This window comes from Eulemur rufifrons, chromosome 8, assembly GCF_041146395.1.
Source record: "Eulemur rufifrons isolate Redbay chromosome 8, OSU_ERuf_1, whole genome shotgun sequence".
Classification (NCBI taxonomy): Eukaryota; Metazoa; Chordata; class Mammalia; order Primates; family Lemuridae; genus Eulemur; species Eulemur rufifrons.
This window is the reverse complement of record NC_090990.1, coordinates 38,267,501-38,291,140: the sequence shown is the minus strand read 5'-3', so window position 1 is coordinate 38,291,140 and position 23,640 is coordinate 38,267,501. Positions and strand designations below refer to the sequence as shown.

The 23,640-nt window shown below is 37.6% G+C and overlaps 1 protein-coding gene across 2 annotated transcripts; it reads right to left on the bottom strand.

The window, feature by feature from the left end:
• Positions 1–701: 701 nt before the first annotated feature.
• BTF3L4 (basic transcription factor 3 like 4) lies at positions 702–22,914 on the bottom strand. Of its 2 annotated transcripts, XM_069477939.1 has the most exons (6): positions 22,857–22,914; positions 19,615–19,681; positions 16,125–16,238; positions 4,083–4,284; positions 2,895–2,954; positions 702–2,351 (listed from the first exon to the last, which is right to left on the bottom strand). In XM_069477939.1, exons 2-6 carry the CDS (start codon positions 19,666–19,668, stop codon positions 2,305–2,307), a joined length of 477 nt encoding a protein of 158 aa, XP_069334040.1. In that variant the 5' UTR covers positions 19,669–19,681; positions 22,857–22,914; the 3' UTR covers positions 702–2,304. The 2 variants fall into 2 exon arrangements, with proteins under 2 accessions (XP_069334040.1, XP_069334041.1); XM_069477940.1 differs by lacking the exons at positions 16,125–16,238; positions 19,615–19,681; positions 22,857–22,914 and adding an exon at positions 5,343–5,569.
• Positions 22,915–23,640: the final 726 nt, after the last annotated feature.

Sequence of the window (23,640 nt, the reverse complement as noted above, 5' to 3'; positions counted from 1 at the left end):
ATTTCTTTTTGCTGAGGATTTCTTTGATGCTCTCAAAGACAGGCTAGCCATTAAGAATTGTTGTCAATAAGATAAAAGGGAACACTGACCAGAGATCCTCTGGGTAAGTAGCTAAAATATGATCAAAAGGGGAAAAGCAGAAGCGCATATACACAAAGATTTATGGTTAGTGATAAAAATAGACATCTCTGAACAGATGGTAGAATCCCCTCCTTGCAAATTTTCAGAAATGAGGTTCACAGAACTGCAGAAGAAACTTTAGATTTAGAAACATCTTATTTGACTGATGATGAATTTTAGAGTGGTTAGGTGACCTGCCCACAATCACAAAATTAATGCCAGAGTCTGGACTAGAACACAAGTCTCCTGACTTCTAGACATATGCTGTTTTTCATTAACTACACTGCTTATCTTTATTTGTTTCTAGCCACTTGAAGTGGTCCCCCTAACTCTTTCTGCTCTACAATTTGTCCCTTTGGGATAACCAGAGGAACAGACTTCTGGATTATGTAGACCATGCAGAACTACTGACCTAACAATGAATGAGACATTATTTCAAATAATGACCGTACTAAAATTCATTTGTGATGGAGAATAGAAGAGTAATACAAAAGGAAATTCTGTAGACAGGAATAAGAGAAGCACAAGAGGAAATATTCTCCTCTTTTGTACTGTTATTACTGTTATTTTATTTTGTTAAGTCCATATATCATATAAAACATAACAGGAAAAATGAACAAATTTATAAAATAAATTGAGGTGTTTGGATGAAAAAAATACACAGCTTTGCCTTCATGTCTATAGATCTCTGAATAGTTTGTTGGTCTTCCACTTTAGATATCAAATAAAGATATCTAGCTTGACATAAAAGTTGGTATGCTGCAAAGTTAAGCCATAGTTAGTTTGATGATGGGCCAGGAAATGATAGATTTTCTAAATCTTATCCTTAAACATTGGCTATAACAAATGCTGATATAGCAAAATGCAAGCTTTTATCAGACAGCAAGAGGGAAACTTGAGTAAATGAATGCAACTTACCTCCAAGTCCTCTGAAAGGAGGTGAAAAAATAAATACTGTGTTTTACCAGTGCTCCCCCCAAAACATTAGTCTAAGCATGCAGGAGGGTGTTGTGAGCAGCTACAATAGTAAGGTCCAACCCAGAGGTAGGTTATGGCCAAGAGTAGGACAGTGGTTGAGGAAATCCTCCTAGGGCCAGTACCATTTCACAGAATGCCCATTTGTGCTGGGGGATGAGTCTACGGCCTATTTTCTTCTGATTCAAAAGGACATTCCCAAATTCAATCTTGCTGAAAAAGAGGCATTTTTGCACCTGCTATTAAGAACAGCTAGGATATAGGATAAGGCTGGCATAAAATTATTTAGCAAGCACATGCTAGCTATTCCAGTTTGAAATCTACCACACTGTAAAAATCAACAGGAAATGCTGAAGATGAAGCTGTTGTTCCTCAAAATGAGGGAACAAAATCTTACAAAACGAGAGATTAGGCACTCACTTAACTCTATATGGAGAACATCCTTCTCAAGCTAGATAGAAGATGAGGAAGAACATTACCAAAGGCTGACCAGGCCATTTGGAGACCAAAAGGAGAGGAAAACAGGCATTTAGGAAGAAAGCTAGTAAAAGAAATTCTTATGGGCCTGTCTAGGTAAGTGAATCTAAGGCAACCACACCAAAGATATGCTACCCATCACTCCAGCATGAAGCTGGTGGCAAAATATCTCGACATTTTAAACTCAGAGAAATGTATGAAAAATATGATAGTTAACCAAGCAAATTAAAACCAAACCTCCAATGGAAAATCTCTTCAGATCTGAAATCCAAGATACTCACTTTTCATTAATTCTGTGCATTATTGGTGGGAAAAAAAAAGTAACAAATGTAAAGAGTTGTTTTATTTCCACTGGGGGAAGGAGAAGGATAAATAGAACTGTTTTCCAATTTGCTCTCCACTGTATACATACATACCTACACGCATATATACACATACATACACCAAAAATACCCCAACAAAAAACAAAAAACCCAAGAATCAAAAACCAAAACACCCTCAAACTGCACCAATACTTCATATTTTGACCAAAAGAATAGATCCTGGGAGGAAGTGCAAAATGCAAAATCAAATGACAAAAAAATGCTGAACAAACAGCATTATTAATATACAAAATATTTATATTACTGAACTAGTAACAGGTGATGTTCTCCGTGTCTGTAAAACTTTGGAACCACACAGCTGATTTGTTAAATCTAGTCCATGCCAGCTTCCAAAAACCAGAAAAAAATTTTAGTTAGCTTCATTCTTTGATGCCTCATCAAAATTTTCTACAAGATCTGAAAAAAAAAAAAAAAAAGGTATGTGAATCAAAGAATACAAAAAAGGAAAAAGAGGTACATGAAACTCTAAACTTCTTAACCAAACAAAAACAAAATTATTGAAACTAGAATTAGCCTGAAAACATACAACAGGCAGAAATAAACTCGTGGGATCTCACTAATAAAAATTTAATTATCGACTTACAACAGTAATCCTAAGGAAATGTTCATCTTTTCTGTCTATGCAAACCATTATGGTGAACAGCATTTTCATATGTCAATTATAATTCACACAGAAATGTTATAACAATAACTATGCAAATTTATAATCACAGTGATTTCCATTTAATAAATGCAGGCAGCAGAGCTTTGTACGACAATTTCAAAGTTCTAAATTCTAAATGGAAGGTGGTAGTTATTCTTTTTCATTAAATCCTATCCACACATCATTGTGAATCAATTTAAATTCATGAGCTCCTCATCAACAAAAACCTGAAAGTCATCCATGCAATGAGTGAAATGAGATGCTAAAAATCTTAAGACTAAAGAAATGTCATTTACCTGGAACGTCATCATCCTCCTCATCAATGTCTTCTGGTTTTGGTGCTTTGCTATCCAAGACTACAAAAAGTTTATTTTAATGTTGTTAATCATTGACAACAACAAAGACCTTTAACAGAATGATTAAAATGTTTATCCTTTTTTCCTGTCTAAATCTCATGTTTGCTCAGAAAAAGCTAAATATTGTCAATCTAAAATGCTATTCATATTTCTTCGCTTAAGTAACATTAAAATCAACAAAACTTTAACTTAGATACACACCAATATAGCTGGCAATTTCAGTGTGCAGCAAAGGTAAAATTTATATGCAAAATGGAATAATTCAAATGAGTCTGAGTAAAAAGACATTAAATTTATGGTGGCCATCTTCTCCAAATAAAAAATTAACATTCAAGTCTTTTCCCATTTCTTTTGTAGTATAGGCGCTGAAATACTAGCCTTTTTGGTTTTTAGGGGCAATAATACATATTTGAAATCAGGACTATCTTGGAAATTCACAACTTATGGTTGTTACATCTACAGTGCAATCAACAATATTTGACAAAAATATAGTTCTCTGATAACAGTATTTTCTGGTTGTCATTAATTAGCAGTGAATATCAAATTAACTGTTTAAATTGTGGCCTGTAGATCCCAGCACTTTCCTTTTAGGCAATTACCTCTGAACTTACTATATTATTACCAAAATGTTTCTGAATATTCTATATGCTATACTACATAATTACTAAAGAAAGAAACTTAAAATTTTATGAAACATACAAGTGACTTTATAGAAAGTAAAATAATTACATATGGGCAAATTCAATTTAAGATGGGGCATTCATTCATTCATTCATTCATTGACAGGGTCTCGCTGTGTTGCCTAGGCTGAGGTACAGTGGTGTGATCATAGCTCACTGCAACCTCGAACTCCGGGGCTCAAGTGATCCTTCCTGCCTCAACCTCCTGAGTAGCTAGGACAACAGGTACATGCCACCATGCTTGGCTAATTTAAAAAAATTTTTTTTTTAGAAATGGAGTCTCACTATGTTGCCCAGGCTGGTCTCAAACTCCTGGCTTCATGAGATCCTTCTGCCTAAGCCTCCCAAAGTGCTGAGATTACAGGTGTGAGCCACTGTGCCCAGCCCACTTTTTAAATTAGGTTCTTTAAGGTTGGGGGAGAAAGAGGTATGAAATTAAAATACTTACCTTGCCGTGGGAACTGTTCAGCTAACTTTCTAAGGCTTGTTAAGCTGTCAGCACCAAGCTGACTTAATATTCCGGGAAGCATTTCTGTGATTGGTTTAGCTTCTGCATGACCGGTAATTGCAAAGGTGTTAGCAGACAGGGAAGCTTGGACTTTGGGATTGTTGAAATGAATAACTGTCCCATCATCTTTAATCATGTTCACCTGTATGATCACAGAAGGAAAATGTATTTTACATGCTAGGTACAACTAAACAGTATCTTTTTAAAAAGCAACTTATGGCTGGTCCAACGATAGTGAGTTATCAGAACTTATTAACATTAGTGCCACTAAAGTTGGTATACAGCCCCCCACTGCTAAATTTGACTTGCTTAAAAATAAATAAAATAAAATAAAAAGCAACTTAGCCAATTATGGTTTTTTACTTGGTAATTATGCAATGCTAAGGTAGTAATTATAGCTAAGCAGAGGACATGAGTGGAAAAGGACCCCAGTAATAAAGTACAATGGTGTAGCCTGTACAAATTACTAGGAAGGTCAAAAAATAGTCATTTTGTTATAGAATCTAGATTTTAAATTCAAAGACTTCTAAGAGAAGGAAATTCATGCCCACATTTAAAAAAAAAAATGGAATTATCAGCCAAGAACTTGCTTCTTAATGAATTACTCAATTTATGCTATCAAAATCAACGTAATTACTATTTGGTGGGGCAGCATCTTTCTTAGGGGACTGCCTGTAAAGGGGAAATAGTATATGGCAAAAATAACCACTGAAAATCCATAAAGAACACTCAGAAATTTAATCAACCAGGTGTTTCACTCCTTCAAACACTTAATAAATTATAAAAATTTCACCTTGTTCTCATCATGTCATTCTTTATAGGGGATTTTGTCATTTCCTCTAATTCTTAAGGGTAGCTTCTCCACAACCTTCAATACCCCTGTAAGGTCAAAGAAGCTCTCCCACCCACTTCCCTGGCTACCTGAACATGCTTTATCTATGACTGAGAAACCTTTAAAATCGCCCTCACATTCTTTCCATAACTTTCACTAATATGAACTGTTTCAGATTTGATTTCATCCATTGCCTGGGACTTACTGAAATGGAAGGTTGAACACGTACTATTTAAATTATTTTTCTCTTTCACTCATGTACTTTCTGGGGATTTTTTTTTTTTTTTTTTTGTAGAGTTGAATTTGCATAAGTTAAATGTGTAAATAATGTGATTCTACTGTGTAGTTGATTCCACTGAGTAAGTTACCTTGGTGGTAACATGCTTATTAATATAAAAAGGTTAGGAGAGTTAACTCTTGGCTACTTTAGAAGCATTTCATGTTCCATCCAAAAACTGCCCTTGTCACAATCAAGCAGAGATGCTGAGTGTTCTCCATGGTCAGTGGGAAGTGGGCTTTTCTTCCTCAGAGGTGATCACCACTACTGACAGCACCAGAAAGGAAGGGGAAGAAAGGGACTTCTAAATTTCAGGCAAGACCTGGAACACAGAGAAAATAAAGGCTAATCCCTGGAAAATTATAACTAAACCCCACAAATGAGTTCCCAACTTTTTCTGATAAAAAACACTATTTCAATTCTACACCCTTCCCTCTCTCAGTATTATACTCAAGGTTCTATTAAGTATATCACACACAATAAGCATTTAATCCAGCTGTTATAAACAAATGGCATTGTGAGTTACTTAATATTAACTCTAGAATTAAGTTATATACTTCAAAGATAATTATAGTTTTGGTAGAAAAGTTCAATGTTAAAGTGGCTGAAATCTGGGAGAGGAAGGGCTTGAGAAGGATGACAGTGGATATGAAATGGGATGCTGCTCTGGATCTAGCCTAGAAGCACATAATTTTAGTACAGGAAAAGAATAAATAAAGATATGGGTAGGACTTTATTTTCCAAATCAAGATCAAATCACATGGTTTACTACAAAGTTACAAAGAGTCTCAAACATTTTTTATTTATAGACATTAAAATCACAAGAAATTTAAAATCAGTATTCTTTTAAAAAATTCAGACGATACCCTATGGAAGGAGGAAAAAGAAAAAAATTTAAAAAAAAATTCAGGCTATATACTTATTGAACTTAAAGGTCTTCCAGTTCAAATCCTTTATGTTAAAGAAATAAATACTGAAGACAAGAGTTCTTGGCTAAGAAACATACTCAAGGACAAATAGCTGGGGTTAAGTGCAAACCAAGGACTTTAACCTGGGTTTCCCAACTTGCTCTTTAGTTTCCTTCCTATCATTTGCATGGTTAAAACATTTATTTGCCCATAAAAATTCAATTCTGTAGCCCAAGGAGAACTTGACAGACAATTATTTATCTCAGAATATAGGTCAAATGAAGAATACAAAAGAAAAACAGCACAGGTATATGGTTAATATATATCTTACTGGTTACAAAAGAAGAGGCTAACATGGGGCCAAAATCAATAAACAAACTCATGAATTTTCCTTCTGCTCAAGCTTCTCTTCCATTGTTTTTTGCGGGGGGAGATAGTGTCTCACTCTGTTGCCCAGGCTAGAGTGCTGTGGCGTTGGCCTAGCTCACAGCAACCTCAAACTCCTGGGCTCAAGCAATCCTTCTGCCTCAGCCTCCCAAGTAGCTGGGAATACAGGCATGTGCCACCATGCCCAGCTAATTTTTTCTATATATTTTTAGTTGTCCAGCTAATTTCTTTGTATTTTTTTAGTAGAGATGGGTCTCGCTTTTGCTCAGGCTGGTCTCGAACTTCTGGCCTCAAGCGATCCTTCTGCCTTGGCCTCCCAGAGTGCTAGGATTACAGGCGTGAGCCACCATGCCCAGTCCTCTTCCATTTTTTTAACCCATTATCTTCATGCTCCTGAAATCAAGTTTCTCTTCCAAGACTAAATGTTAAGTTATATTTTACATCTTTTTTTTTTTTTTTTGAGACAAAGTCTCACTCTGTTGCCTGGGCTAGAGTGCCATGGCATCAGCCTAGCTCACAGCAATCTCAAACTCCTGGGCTCAAGCAATCCTCCTGCCTCAGCCTCCCAAGTAGCTGGGACTACAGGGATGTGCCACCACACCCACCTAATTTTTCTATTTTTAGTAGAGACAGAGTCTCCCACTTGCTTAAGCTGGTCTCTAACTCCTGACCTCAGGTGATCCTCCTGCCTCGGCCTCCCAGAGTGCTAGGATTACAGGCGTGAGCCACCATGCCCAGCCTATGTTACATCTTGATATGGGTCTTTCTAGTTTGAAATATGCTGTTTGAGTTTAGTGTAAAAAGCAAGATGAATTTCATCTCAGATGTGAAATAGAAATAAATTTATTCATGGTTGTTTTAAATGAAGTGGTATAAAAGATGTACCTTCATGAACAGAAAGGTCCACAAAGAAGTGAAGAGTTTAGTTAATTTTAGAATATAAAGAATGAACTAATAGAAGTTTAAAAGGCCAGAAAATTCTATTTCTATCTAACATTTCTTCCTTCCTATTGAGCAAATGACATGGTTATATAAATTGCCTGGGCACAAGCTATTAGAAACTATCGAGTGATGAATTGTTTGGCTGAGCAAGATCAGTTAGATAGCTCTGCTAACCTTTTAGGCAAAAAAAAGGATAAGGAACTTGTTAAATTCACAAAGCAAAAAAATTTTTTTAAAGACCAGTCAAGTGCAGTAGTGAGAAGGGGAAAAGGGTAGAACAAGGAGTTCAATCTGTAACCGACCATGAACAATCCAGTGAGATAACTCACTAGCTTTGGACCAGCCTCACAAAGCAAACTGCATACATTTCATATGGAGACTTCAATTCTTCCAGTGATTTTATGCAGTTTGGTTTAAGTAAGTCATATAATCTATATACGGGATAAGAACAAGGAGCAGCCAAGCAAAAAAAAAAAAAAAAAAAAGACTACTAAACTAGCTAATATACCAGCACTTAGGTCCCCTTTTCAAACAAACATCCCCTTTATATCAAACTGATTTTTTTCCCACTTAAAGGTAGCTGAAGGTAAAGGATTCTACTTGAGCTATGGAGAACGAGGCATTTTGAGACCCTAGTCCAAAACACAGGATGGCCTTGCTCTCATTTTTTGCTCTAACAATACTGACATATCTTGTAGTTATTAGCAGAAAACATTTTGTCCTCTCATCCCTAGGGCATTTACATGTGCTGTTTTCACTGTTTAGAAAGAACCATTTTCTACTTCTCCACCTTGCAAATTCCCATTTATCCAAAACTCAGGTAAGATGCTTCTTTCTCTGTGAAAACTTAAGGTAGTATATGCACCTAGTGCACTTCATGGGTACTGCTATTATATAGAACTGTCTTGTAGTATTAATTGTTTTTGCAAATCTTTGACCTTACTAGAAGGTGAATTTATTGAGATGAGACACCATGCCTTATTAGACACAGTACTCCAAGTATCTAGCACACAGTAATCGCTCAAATCTGCTGAATGAATGGATACCTCCTACACAATTTATTCTAAAATCATGGATGCTGTAAGACCTCAACTCCCCAAATACCAGATGATGGGTCCTATCAAGGTTTAGAAATAGTACCAGTAGTGCCCCAGTGAAGATGCCCAGAACCTTCTGGGCTGTATCTTTGACTTGACTTTCCCTATAGTTTTGACCTTTCAGAATCAGCCCAACCTGTCCCGTAGAATTCAGGGCCATTTTAAGTCATTCCTGGCAACTGCTGGTTGGACCCTCTATGCTGCTGTCAAACACTTTAACCCCTCCCTTTGTTGGCCTCTGAGTAGAGTACATATATTAGTCATAGCAGGCTTCTACCTGGTGACTCTGATGCTCACTTTATTCCTAAATAGCAGTAAACTTTTATGGCTAGAGTAGGCTTACAAAGTTACACTTGACTCCACAGTTCTTGCTAATAACTGCCCTTTTAGTTCATAGAGGAGGCTTGAATTCGTCTATGTATTTTTTGTATCCATGTCCAGCTACACTAGGCCAGCTAGCTGTAGTTATGAGAATTAACAGTTGTCTTAAAATCAAGTTTTACTGCCATTCCTTCCTGTATGTAATGGCACTTAAATGTTTATCTGGAAATTCATCTTTTATTGACTTCTTCCAATATCTTAATGGGGTGAAATAACAGACTTCTTAAGAATAAGGCACATAAGTGTCTGCGGAATTATGAGGCTGGAAAATGTCAGATTTGCACACACTCTCATAAGCTGATGTCCTTCACATTCAATTCTTCTCACTCAGCACCTGCTTATTTCTAAAGGCTACTTTGAGCTAAAGCTTACCGCTGTTATTAGACTACCACTATACCTTATGCTGGGATCACTTTCTTACTCTCTGGTGGAAAGAGTCTGATGAGACAGGGATTTTCTATAGCTATGCTGTAGGTAGTGTGAACCGGCATATTCTTTATGAAAAGCAATTTGGCAATACGGATGAAAGAGTTCTAAAAATGTTCACTGCCCTTTCAGCCAGTAATTGTACTTTCAAGAATCTGAAGGAAATCAGAGAGGAAGATAAATATCTATGTATAGAAAAATTCAACATATGATTCTTTTATTATCAAAACATTACAATGTATAATAAAAAATATTAAATTATGGTACAGTATAGCCACATATTAGAATGTATGTAGACACCTGGACTGATGATTATTAGGAGTTTTTGAATGAAACAATTTTTATACTATAATGCTATTTTTTTAAAAAAGGATTGTAAATCGTGCATCTAGATATGTCAAAAATATATGCATATAAGGACTGGAAAGATTAAATGCAAGACTAATAGTAGTTGTCTGGAAGAATTATGGTTGAATGTTATTGTCCTCTTTATATTTTCTCTATACTCCTAATTTTCTACAATGGTAATATATTTTTATATTGAGGGGAAGAAAGCTATTTTAAAAACAAAAGATGCGCATAAACAGATGAATAGACAAAATGTGGTATACCCATACAATGGAGTATAATTCGGCTATGAAGGGAGTAAAGTTCTGATATATGCTACAACATAGAAGAACCTTGAGAACATTACGCTAAGTAAGGTAAGCCAGGCACAAAAGGACAAATATTGCATGATTCTACTTATATGAACTATCTAGAATAGGCAAATCCATAGAATAGAAAATAGATTGGAGGTTACCAGGCACTGAGAGAGAGGAGAACAAGGAGTTATTGTTTAATGGGTACCGTATCAGGGAAGAAGAAGAAGTTCTGGAAATGGATGGTGGTGATGGTTACATAACACTGTGAACATAATTAATGCCACTGAACTGCATACTTAAAAATGGTTAAAATGGCAGATTTTGTGTTATATATATTTTACTACAATAAAAAAATAGTAAAAACCAAAACAAAAAGCTAAAAGAACAGGATCCTAAGAGAGAAAGTATGGATACTGTGGAAAGATAAGATGAATGAGACATAGTGCTTCCCTTTTACTCTCCGGTACTCAGAGCTGTCCACCTATGGGCACCTGAGGCTCTAGCTGGATGAAGAAGGAACTCTGGGAAGAGTCAACCAATTGTGCGCCAATATGAGATGGTAATAAATGTACTATAGCAAAGCAAAATTCTGCTAAAAGCAGTATAAGTACAGACAAAGGGTTGATTCTGCCTGGAACAATAAGGAAGGTTTCAAAGAAACAGAATTACACCCCAAATAACATAGAAACTATCCTCTGAATATAATAATAAATCTCTATGAAGCAACTTGAATAATTAGGGCATCTGAATCAGAGCGCTTTTTTGACATTTCTTACCAAATAAATCAGATAAAATCAACTGTTTCTGAGAAATGGAATAGATCCTATTGTCAGTAGATACATATTATCAGGGGAAGAAAGGTGACACCACAGTCAGTATGTTCGACTAGATTACCAAATAATAAGCACATTCAAGTATCTTCAAATGTCATAAAACATTTTCAGAAATTTGGTTCTTGATTGTAATCTGAGAGTTTGCCTAAGAATTCCTTCCAAAAACCTGGTTACTTACTTGACCTTTGTATGAAATAGTCTGACATGCCCCTATCCCTTACTTTTTCAGTTTTGGATTTCTCTGTCTTTGGTAACATGTTAAAAAAAAAAATCCATATATAATCTATTATACTAAATCAATAAACTAGTGAATACATAAAAGACCAGAAGCTTATCTTAATCCAGTCTTTCAGTTTTTAAAGTTTCTGAAGAGGACATAAATTAAGCTCTGGAAGTGAAAAAAAAAAGGTGTCACTGACAGCCTATAAATTAAGATTAGAACTTCATTTGGCAAAAGTGCATTCAATGAGCTTTTGAAACCCACCACTGATTTCCCTGATCTTCACCCACCAAACTAATTACTTTCTACTTGTTTCATGCTTTGAAGGTCTAAGCACAGAAGGCACTGTAATATTATTTTTGTTTTACACCCATGACAATGGTGTCTTCTCTTTTCAAAAGTGTTTTATCTTAAACTGCCAAAAACAAGATAGTATATTCCTGAGTTTAGCACTTTGTAACAAGTTTAAAACATCCCAAAGTAAAAATAACAAAATTATAATTAATGTTTCTTCTATTCTAAGATACATACATATATATTTTCATATCTGTTTCTGGAAGCCATATACATGTTTTCATGTATACATTTAACACACTAGCTCCTTTTTTTCCCTCTCAAGTTTTTTTTAACCCAAAACTGTTAAAAAAGTTAAGCAAGCCAGGTTATATGTATTAATAGTATACTAAATGTTCCTAAATAGCAACATTTTAGATCTTCAAAGAGTTATATAAAGTACAAATATCTTGGTTTTCAAAAAATCAATTTTAGAAAGAAGAAAGAAGAAAAAAAGTAAAATTCGTCTCCATCTTAGGTTTAAGTATTCAGAAATTTTATAGTTGCTACGTTGTATTAATTACTTTATGTATATTTTCCCTGCAACTAGTTTGTGAGGGTTGGAAGACAAGGAACACAGGGGTAGGGGAAGGCACGGAAGCAGCTGGAGTGTACACATACCTATTATGTAGTATTAATTCTCTGTGTGATGTTTTGGGGGCTATGATTCCTCAAAAAGTTAGAATTGTAGTGGCAAAGTCAAAAAAGAACTCACCACACAGTTTAATAAGTGCTATAGTAAAAGTAAATACAGGGCATTGTGGAGGCACATAGGAAAGGCACCTAAACTTCTGCATAAATTTTGTGGAAGGGTGCTACCAGGAAAGCTTCTGGGAGGAAATAACACCTACATTAAGACCTAAAAAAGGAGGCTGGGCATGTAGTGGCTCATATCTGTAAACCCAGCACTTTGGGACGCTGAGGCAGGAGAGTCACTTGAGGCTAGGAATTCAAGACCAGCCTGGGCAACATAGCAAGACCCCATCTCTACAAAAAATAAGGAAAAAAAATAAAATAAAAAATAATTAGCTGGGCATGGTGGCATGTGCCTGTAGTTCTAGCTACTCAGGAGGCTGAAGTAGGAGAATCACTTGAGCCCAGGAATTCAAGGCCACAGCAAGCTATGATTGGGCCACTGCACTCCATCTCAAACAAACAAAAACAAAAAAACCTGAAAAAAGAGAAACAGCAATGTCCTTAGAAATTCTGAGGAGGGTTTCTTTCAGGGGCGGGGAACCCACAGCCTTGAGGCCACCTGTGGCCTTCTGGATCCTTGAGTGCAGCCTTTTGACCGAATCCAGATTTCACAGAACAAATCTTTTTAATAAAAGAGTCCCCCCCGCCCTCCCCGGATGAATTCTGCATCGTAGGTGCTCAATAATACAGGATATAAGGCAGGTACACTCTTACTTTCATTTTTTTTGGTCGGGGGTGGGGGGTGATGTAGGGAAGGGGCAAGAGGAAAGGAAAAGACCAAGAGTGAGTATAAGAAAGTATAAATGAAAAGACCAAAAGCAGCATATATTAACGAATAGTATAAACTATGTTTTGGTTTTTTTTTTTGAAGACAGAGTCTTGCTCTGTCACCCAGGCCAGAGTGCAGTGGTGTGATCATAGCTCACTGCCACCTCAAACTGCTGGGCTCAGGTGATCTTACAACCTCAGCCTCCAAAATAGCTGGACTATAGGCAAGCACCACCATGGCCAGCTAATTTTTTCTATTTTTAGTAGAGATGGGGTGTCGGTCTTGCTCAGGCTGGTCTTGAACTCCTGAGCTCAAGCAATCCTCCTGCCTTGGCCTCCCAGAGTGCTAGGATTACAGGTATGAGCCACCGTGCCCAGCCCAAACTCTGGTTTTGACACACCTTAGTTTAAATCTAGAATTCCAGCACTTACTAGCTATGTAATCTAGGGTAGGTATCTAACTCTTTAAGCCTCAGCTCTCTCATCTGTAACCAACAACCAACTCAAAGGGATATACTGTGATGCTGAAAGGGGGTAATACATATTTGTCTAATTGTCTAGTTAGTCTCCCTACTAGACTGTAAACTATAAAGGACAGAAGCCATGAATAATATCTTATGTACCATTGTCTAGTAAGTCCCTGGCAAAATGCTTGGCATACAGTAGATGTTCAGTAAGTGTTGATGACTACCATTAAGTACTTTATTATGATAACTTCAGTTACAATACCATGACCACAGCACAGCAGTGTAAGTTTGATTGTATTCTGTAAAGATCGAAGATTAACTGGTTCCTTATTTCATTGTAAAACATTTATAAAATTAATGCTACCCTTCCACTAAAAGTTTTACCAATTGTAGGAGCCATAAAGTCTCTTAAATCTGATTAAAAACATCCCCCTAAAGATATTACAGTTAAATCTATACTGCAAGGAAGATGTAAATATAATCGTTTTCCTCTCTAAAGAAGTGTTTCTCAACCAAGGGTGATTTTGTCTCCAAGGGATATATGGCAATATCTAGAGACATTTTTTATTATCACAAGCAGGAGGTTGGGAATGGTACTAGCATCTAGAGGGTAGAGGCCAGGGATGCCGCTAAACATCCTACAAGGCACAGGACAGCTCCCACAACAAAGAATTACCTGGTTCAAAATGTCAATAATGCTGAGGTTGGGGGGCAAACGAATTGAAGGGTAGAAAGGTAGACAAAGATATAAAATTGCATAAACATTTACAAGTAGGTTAAGTTTAACACTATCAGATTTCATGTCTATTACTGCAATTTAATTCATTTTTCCAAGTTTTGGATTTTTAAAGAGAGGTTTGAAGGGACTTAAATTTGTTTATTCTAAAATATATCCAAGATTAAGAGAATGATCTCTCTAAAAATTATTTTAGATCAATGAAAATATATAAAAGATTTCAACAGCTCAGAAAAAAAAATAATGTGTATAAAGTGATTAATTTCAAGACTTGCAAATGAAATGCTAATCTCTCTTTTTTTTTTTTTAAGAAACAGGGTCTCACTCTGTCACCCAGGCTGGAGTGCAGTGGTGCAATCAATCATAGTTCACTGTAACCTCAAACTCTTGGGCTCAAGCAATCCTCCCACCTTAGCCTCCAGTGTAGCTGGGACTACAAGTGTGCACCACAAAGCCTGGCTAATTTGTTAACTTTTTGTAGAGATAGGGTCTTGCTACATTGCCCAGGCTGGTATTAAACTCCTGGCTTCAAGTGATCCTTCAGCCTTGGCCTCCCAAAGGGCTGGAATTACAGGTGTAAGCTATTGTGCCCAGCCAAAGTTCTGATCTTTTATCAGAGTAAGAATGCACAGTCACATCAAGCTGAAAGGAAAAAAGATGCTTGCCCCTTATATTTTCTACTATTTTGTCAGCACACTGATTTTGAAAGTACGAAGCAGATTTAAATGTGTTAATTTTATTCATTCATATATGGATGGTGGAAGGAACATGAGGCAATTTGCCGTTTCGCTGCCTTTTCTTTGGAACTCTGCTCCTTCTTTATTAATGATCCCCACCTCCATATTATTTCTGATTCAAGTTTTATAGCACATATGAATAACCTACTAAAAACTGTGACGTGGTGCCACATACGGTAATGCTATAATTAAATTTAACTTATGGCAAAGAAAATGTAAACATTGGTTACTATCAGAAATGGAATCATCAGGCAGAGATGGATCTAGATGGCAACATCACAAGTAGTTGATGTTATTTTAATTTTCCTTGAGTATCTTTTGGAGTAGTATTAATCTTTGGTCTCGTATTTGAGAAAAATAGTATCATCAAAATATAATAAACTAATTAAAAATGATAATAAAAATGTTTTCCATATTTGGTGCTTTGGGGGCAAATATACTGAAATTATGACCAAACACAAAAAAAACTGACTTAAAAAATTTAATCAATAATTTTTGAAAGAATTCTAATAAGAAATCCAATCCATGTAAAGCTATTGCTCGAGTCTTTTGGGTGAGGTAATAAAGAGGCTTTGTAGAAAGGTGCCCTTGAGGTAAAAAAATAAAAATAAAAATAAAAAAAGTCTACCTTATTTAGGCTAGGGGCAGTGGCTCACGCCTGTAATCCCAGTACTTTGGGAGGCTGAGGTAAGAGGATCACTGGAGCCTAGGTGTTCAAGACCAGGCTGGGCAACGTAGCCAGACCCCATTTCTAAAAAAAGAAAAAAAGAAAAAGAAAAAGAAAAAAATTAGCCAGGCCTGGTGGGCATGTGCCTGCAGTCCTCGCTACTTAGGAAGCTGAATGGAGGATCCCTTGAGCCCGGGAATTCAAGGTTACAGTGAGCTCTGATCAGGCCACTGCACTCCAGCCTGGGCACACAGAGTGAGACCCTATCTCAGGAAAAAAAAAAAAAAAAAAATTCTACCTTATTTGAAGAAATCTTGGGGTTTACTTCTATATTATTAGAAAGATACCTTATTTTACATTAAAATTCAACAGCAGTTACATGATTTTGTCATACATGCAAATATATGTCTGAAAAGTATAATGAAAATTCTTGACTGCCTACTAAAATTATTTGTTTGGCCATCATTCAATTTCATACAAAAAGCAAATGTAACTGCTACAGTCCTTCAAAGACATCTGGATGATAATATCAAAGATTCTAAGGTGATATTTTACATTTGAAAAGTCTAGACAATTATTTGTGCATGTGGTATTTCTCCATATAATTTAACAACTTACAAAGTGATCATACCTCTTCAATACCAGCTATGTTATTCACAGCCAGTTTTTTAAGAGAACTCTGAAGCTTCTTGTCATCAGCTGTAGCTGTTCTATGTACCACCTTCTTCTTTCTGCGAGCTGTACCCTGAAAAATAACCAGAGTGTTAGCATGTCTAGCATCTGGCAATTATAATCATGTCTTCCCATCCATCACAATAATCTAACTAAAACCCACATGAAAAACTGACTAAATAGTAATGATTAATAAGACTACTCAGAGGTTGTAATTGTCAGCCTAACCCAGATTTTTGAAGGTCAGTTCTAGCCAATTCTTATTCTTATCCATTATCCAGCCTTTATCACTTAAACACGAAACACTGCTTACTAACAAAATACGATTTATAACTTCAAGACAAGTTAATGTACTTTATAACAATTTTCAAACACTATAAGGAATGTTTTCTTATAGTACCTACCACCCCCTGCCAATAAACTCTATAGATATTCTGAGATTTTGGGAACTATGATATGATTGAGAAGTAAATGCCTACTGTGTGAGTATTCTAGAGTCTAAGAATCCAGGAAAGAAAAAGATCAAGTTCTTATTTCAAGGAGCATACATTATAGTCAGAGGAAAGAGTCAATAAACATATAAACAAATTAGATAATTTCAAATGGGATAAGTACTATTAAGAAAACAAAAACAGAACACAGTAAGCAACTGGTTAGGAGTAAAGCACTACTTTATTAGAATGTCCAGGAAGGCCCCTCTGAAAAGGTGACATATAGTGAGTTGAGACCCACAACCAGGGGAAAAGTGATCCAAACAGAATAAAACAAGATTGAACTTGTCCTTTCTAGAGACAGAAAATGGGCCAGTATGGCTAGAGCAGAGTGAACAATGGGAAAGGAGGAAAATGGAATCAGAAAGATAGGCAAGGGCCAGATCGTGTAGCTTAGAATGCCATGGACAGGAGCTGGATTTTATTCTAATTGCAATAAGAAGCAATGAAAGGTTTTAAGCATAGGAGTGACTTGATCTATTTATGACTGAGGTTGCTATGTGGAAAATGCAGTCCTGTGAGAGATGAGGGCTATGGCACTAGAGATGGTGAGGGGTCAGGTCAAATTCTTACAAGAGACATAACTTACTGACAAATTAAATGTGGGATATGAGGAAAAGAGGAATCTAGGATGATGTTTAGAATTTTGGCCTAAGCAAATTGGTTGAAAATTATACTATTTACTGAGATTGAAAAAGTTCATTTCTAAATTGATACTTTGAAACTCTAAATACATTTTTTTTCCATTGAAAAACTATTTAAAATAATGGATTAAATTCCTGGACCAATTTATACAAATGTAACCTAAAGCAGAGCTGAAAACTACCAAAAGCAGCCTAAGTCTTAAGGGTTAAATCTTTCTGAAACTGGTAGTGGTAAGGAGAAAGGAATGGTGGTTTCAATCTCTGGGTAGATCCTGCAGTAGTACTCGGGGGAATTAGCCTTACAGAGGGGAAGCAGGGTTTTAATCTCAGCAATTTTTAGGCGTGGAAGAGAGCTCTGGCAGCAAAGGCTGTGCTGACATCCAGTTGCTGAAGTATAACTATTTGCATAGATGGTCATTTATTTGTGAAGCATTCCTGACTTGGATAGGTCAGTTGCTTGCTGGATACCTCAACGCAAATGATCCTCCAGCATCACAAATTCAACACGTCTGAAAGCTTATCCGTCTACCAATCTATTCTTTCTGTATTTCCTAAGTTTTGTAGCTGGTGGCACCAGAAATCTGGGGTCACCCCAGACTCTTCTCCATGCTCTTCACCCTCCAAACCCCATCAATCATTAAACCGTGTCAATCTCAACCCCTAAATTTCTGTCCCACATAACAGAGCAATAGCCTCTCAATTGTTCTCTATGCCAGATTTCTACTTCATTCCATTTTCCACAAGGCCAGCAGTTACCTTTCTAAAATGGCTGTCATTTCCTTCTTAAAATCATTCAATAGCTGCCCACTGCCTATGCCTATAGGATAAAATCCCAAGCTCCTTATTATGGCATATAAAACTATGATGGAACCCCAAACTACCTGGTCATTTCATTTCCTGCCATTCTCTATTCATTATATACTCTAAACTCTAGCTGTAGCAAACTAAAACAAGCCATCCCATTAAGTACCCTGTTATCTCAGCACCCTACGTGGATTTGCATGTATGGTAATGACAATCCCCTTTTCACCCTACCTCCAAACTCTCTCATCTGTCTGCCTAGTGATAAATTCTTGTTTATCCTTTAAATAAAAGCTCAGTGATGACTTCCTTGTCTTTTCTAGGCAAGAACACCTTGTACTTCATTATAACACTCACTATTCTTCATTGTAATTGTGAGCATGTCTCTCTTCCAAGTGGAGCTGTGTCAAGAGCAGGAAACCTTGACTTGTGCTCTAGAAACAACTAAGTGAACGCACCAACCACTGGTTTAAAATATGTAATAGTGATGTGCTGCATCAAGCTCTTCCAGGTGTATTCTATGGTTCTCGAATATCCCTAGTTTCTGCACTGGTACATTATATCACACTTGATGCTACAATGTGACTACTGTGGTTACGTGAGTGGGTTAATATGACTCCAGAGTCCTATCACTGTATCACTATGAAAGAATGAGAAAGTACTAGTTACTTCTTCCCTTATGTCTCTCTTGTGACCAACCCCCGGGGCTATGGTTGTCATCACTGTAAATGACACAGTGGGGTGTGCTACATAAAGTAGTGTCCTACCTATCCCTACCCCAGGTCTGAGGTAAGGACTATTCTGTCTTTCCCTTTTATAAAGATTGTACTGGGCAGAGATAAGAATAGAATATTCTCCTTGAGCCCGGGGCCACAGCTAAAAGGAATCAAAGATTTTTGGTGTTCAGAACTAGCTCTTCCTTAGGCTTCCAAGTACATGGAATAAGAAATCTTATGTGCATATTCACCAACATGGTAAGAATTTGGGCGGAAACTCTGGCAATGAACAAAACATACAAACAGCTTGAGCATCTCCAGTTAAACCTCTTATAAACCTAACTGCACAAGTAGATACACCCAGTCTACTGGATGTATCCTAACATTTGGCATGTTCTGCAGGCTAGTCTAACATTTATTAAGCATCTACTTTGTGCCAGACACCATGTTAGGCATTTTATAAACATTACCCTAATCTTCAGCAGCATCTTATGTAGGATTATTTCTCTTTCGCAGATGAGAAAATGGAAGCTTAACAAGGTTGGGTAACTTGTTTATGTCACATAACTAGCAGACGTTAAGTTAGGACTCAAACAAAGATGGCTATTTCCATTGCACCATCAGAGAGAAAAGTTTTCTCTTTACCTATTTTAGGTCTGGACAAGTTATTTTCAAATTGGAATGTGGTTTGATTTTGATTATTGAAAAGATTTTAGATTTTCAAAGACCACAAATCCAAAATAATACTATCTGGTAATCATACATTCTCCTATCAATTTTTCTTATGCCACACTCACCTTGCCCCCTATCCGGACCTGAGCCTGAAGTTTGGCTAACTTTTCTTGATTCATGCTGTTGGTAAATCTAGGGGGGGAAAAATAGATTTGTTAAAGTCACTGTTTTACCAAAATTAAAAAACTGTTTATGCAAACAGTACCTTCTGGTTCACTGAGCTTGCAGTATGCATCAATATCATGATCATATTAATACTGCCTATATTCTTAATAAATATTAATAACTTGTTCTAGCTTCATAAACCAGATATTTAAAAAATCAAAATTAAATTACCACGAGGGAGTCAAATATACGAACAGAAAACAGAATGGGACTCAAAGTCACCTATACGAAGATCCCTCCTTAAAAGATAATTCAGTCCTTTGGCATTCAGTTAAACCTAACCAATTATGAAATCTCTGTAGTCAAGCCAGTTTTTTCCTCCAAAGATTTTTATAGCAGAGAGCTGTTACCAAATGTTATTAGCAAAATATTCAAGTAGATTTTTTTCTCCCGAATCACATCCTGTATTTCTTATAAACCATAAAGATAACAAAAAGAAAAAACTGAACAAAGAAGAAATTCAACAATAGGCTGTCTAGCTGTCAAGATACCAAGTAGTCTTGTCCTCTATTCAAGGTCAGATGGTATGTTAATATTGGGGAAAGAGAACCAGATTTCCAGACATTCGGTGCTTCTGCAGTACTCTCCACAGTTCATATGATACCTTGCACTGACATGGTATGTCACACTTTCCAAGATATTCTTGCATATAGAATAAAATGCTTCATTGCACAATTTAACAAAAACATATTCTGCTACATTAATACTAAATTTTGTGGGGGGAAGGGGAGACTTAAAATAAACTTTTTTAAAGCTAATCTCGATTTTGAAGATTCAAACGTTATAAAATCATGAATCCTAGTCTGGTCAGTGATACTCCTAAGGGAAAAAGTTCTTAAGTTTAGAATGGGTTATTACATTCCACACTATGTAAACAAATAAAAGCCAACTTAAAAGTCTTGTTTTACTTGTTCTGTGGATCAACAAATCATTACTGAGAAGTGAGGGAGGGAATAACTGAAAGGCTGCTATCAAACCTCTGGCCAATTCTCTAACACATGTATAATCATCATTCAGATAAAAAATATTGTTTTCTTCATTTGAAAGATGAAAAAAATAAGAATCAAAGCTATATAATTACTAACCATTTTGTGCTCTGACACTGTACTCAGGCACTAATCTGTATATATCTCTTCTTTAAGCTAAATAAAGTCAGTTCCCAAATAACATTTAGAATTCATGATTCCTCACTCTTTCCTCAGCACCATATCACAATGCTCAAGTAGCAAAAACTCTTATAGGAGGGGGTGTGTTTGGAGTCCAAAACAAGAAGTCTTAGGTGCGTGCCAATCTTAGCTCCGCCACAGACTTAAATTTGCTGATATAAATCCCAATCTCTATACTCAAATATCCACCGAAAAGGATCAATATTCACTTTTCTCAAAGGAATGTGGCCATGAAGGTGTAGTGAATTAACAAAGAGCTTAAGGATCTCCTGTCATAGAGGTGGGGAGGAGGGGAAGAGTTTAAGGAATTTCTTACAAAAAAGGGGCTAAGAGGGATAAGTGAAAATATATTAGACACAGGGAGCCCCTTTGGGATTCTTCTGCACTTTGAAGTAACACTCCCCAAGAGAAGAGATGGAGATTGAAAAGTCAAGACATTAAAAAGTCCTGACTTGTTTGAACCAAAAGCAAGAATAAAATTAATTCTTTAAATCAACGTGTAGATGAAAGAATAGATTCCACTCCAGGTGTTCAGGACAACAGAATTGAGAAATCTTGTTCCCAAGGAGTATCTCAGATAAAAAGGATTTTAGGGAGGTTGGAAGCTTAAGGTAGGGGAGGAGGAAGGGTGGTCTTTTCTTTGTTAGCAAGTTGGGGTGTGTGGAATTCAAGTAAGAAAGAGGATTGAACTCAGTCTACGAGAGAAGAGAGGTCAAGCTCAGAATCTGGAGTAGACCTCAAAGATCACTTGGTTTAATTCTCTATTCTTCAATTGACCTTTACTTTATTGTACCCATCAACCGTGTCTTATAGGTGAGGCCGTATCAATACTCACTAGCAGCAGGGTATAAATTATAAACAAAACAGTCATCTCTCCCAATTTAATAAATTAGGAAATGAGGGCCCAGAAGGGAGAAGTCCTTTTCTAAGCTCAAAAGAGAGAAGTAACTTCCTAAAGCCACATGATTACCGAGTTCTTCACTGGGGAGCCAAGGATCTTTTAGCACTCTTCTCAAGGACTCAAGAAAGGGTGCAATGAAGTTCATCTATATTTATTGAGTGCCTAAATTACAAGCATTGTAGTGGGCAGTTTTACATCCATCATGTTTATTTACACAGAGCCAAAAGTAGTATCAACCTTTAGTCCCTACTTTGTATTTTATGCAGGGTTTCTCTAAGACAAGGACAGGCTTAGACATCAGAAATACCACTTAAAGCTTCGGAAAGATTTTACTCTCTGAACTTGTATTACTCCTGCATTAGGAGAGGTTTAACACCACATACTTCATAGAGTTGTTCTGAGGGTTAAATTAGATTAGGGCATAGCTCACAGAAGATACTCAATAAATGGTAACTATTGTTACTACTCCCGAGGGGACAAGCTATTGTAAAGTGAAAGAACGTGGGAACGGAAGTTGAAACCGCCATTCACTAGCTGTGCAACACTGTGCCTGTCGGTCAAACATCGGGCAGTGTGAGGGGGTTTGGAAGTCAGTATCTCAAAAGGGAGGCAGACTTGTAAACAAATACTGCCATTACAAGGCGAAGAGCGCTGCAACGGAGTTCAGTCCGCAGAGCTTGGGGTGCTAACCTCGGTTTCCCTATCTGTAGACCGCGAGGATCAAATGCGATGACAACAGATAGGCTGTATTAAAGCTCAAAGCTGACGACACTGCTGTGAGTAATGGGACAGAGGAGGGGCGCCCACCGCCTCCCGGGACTGGATCCGGGCGGCAACAGCACGGACCCGCGCGCCCACACAGGGGGCGGTGGTGCTGGGGACCTTCCCTCAGGTGCCGACCCCCAGCTGCGCCGCCGGTAACCGACAGGCCAAGCCAGCCGCCTCCGCCCCCACTCGCCGCGCCACGGCGGAAGTGGCAGCCCGAGCGGTTGGCAGGTGTTGGAAGAAGAGGGCGGGGGGAGACCGTGCGCAGTGGCCTATGGCCGTGAAGTGGCGGGACCGCCGGGGGTCTCACCTGAAGCAGGGAGGGTCCTCCAACACCAGCACGCGGCAAGAGCAAGATGGCTGCCTCAGACGAGACGGAGAAAGACGACGGCGGCAGCGGCAGCGGCGGGAGCAGGGTGCACGTGACACGGCCGGCCCCGCCTCTCCCTCTCCGCAGTGGCCTATCCCGGGAGCGCATACTCGAACTACAAAACCCAGCGTACTCTGCGCAGCCCGCTATTTCTATTGACGGCAGGTGCAGGTGGCCGCGCTGCATCCTGGAGCTTGCAGTCTCCCGAGTGTTCCATTGTGTCTGTGCCTATAACTTGTAGGAAACCTAATAAAAGAACAGTGTGTTTTTGTTTGGGTGTGTGCTTTTGTTCGGATGCCTTTTCACTGTGCATTAAGTACGCACTACAGGACTGAACTAGTACCAGGAAGAAAGACAGGAAATTTTGGCCTGTTTGTTATGCAGCAAAGGGGAAAAAAATGGGAAGAAATAACCCACACACAAAAATAGATTTAACCAGAAGCAGCTTTACACGTTAAATGCCTGCAGTGAATTATGTCCTGGTGTCCTAAATCCACATAGGTCATTTTTGCAATAAGAGGCCTCAAGTTAGATTTTCTCGGAGCTTGCATCAGTTGGTTGCATCATCCCTGAGTGGAAATACTGCGGTTGCAAAGAAAAATAAGGTCCTGAGCTGCTTCTCCAATGGGAAAGGGCATGCCTCCAAGGCACAAGATCGAGCACCGCAGAAGAGGTTTGCCAGGTTTTCTCGGAGACCTGAGCAGGAACCTAACAATTAAATCCA

What these genes read in the sequence shown, in the direction of transcription:
- BTF3L4 (XM_069477939.1), bottom strand. Translation starts at nt 19,668, where the DNA reads ATGAATCAAGAAAAGTTAGCCAAACTTCAGGCTCAGGTCCGGATAGGG. An exon ending in AGGTCCGGATAGGGGGCAAG is followed by an intron (nt 16,239 to 19,614) that starts GTGAGTGTGGCA and finishes GTTATTTTTCAG; the next exon opens with GGTACAGCTCGCAGAAAGAA. An exon ending in GGAGGATGATGACGTTCCAG is followed by an intron (nt 2,352 to 2,894) that starts GTAAATGACATT and finishes TTTTTTTTTCAG; the next exon opens with ATCTTGTAGAAAATTTTGAT.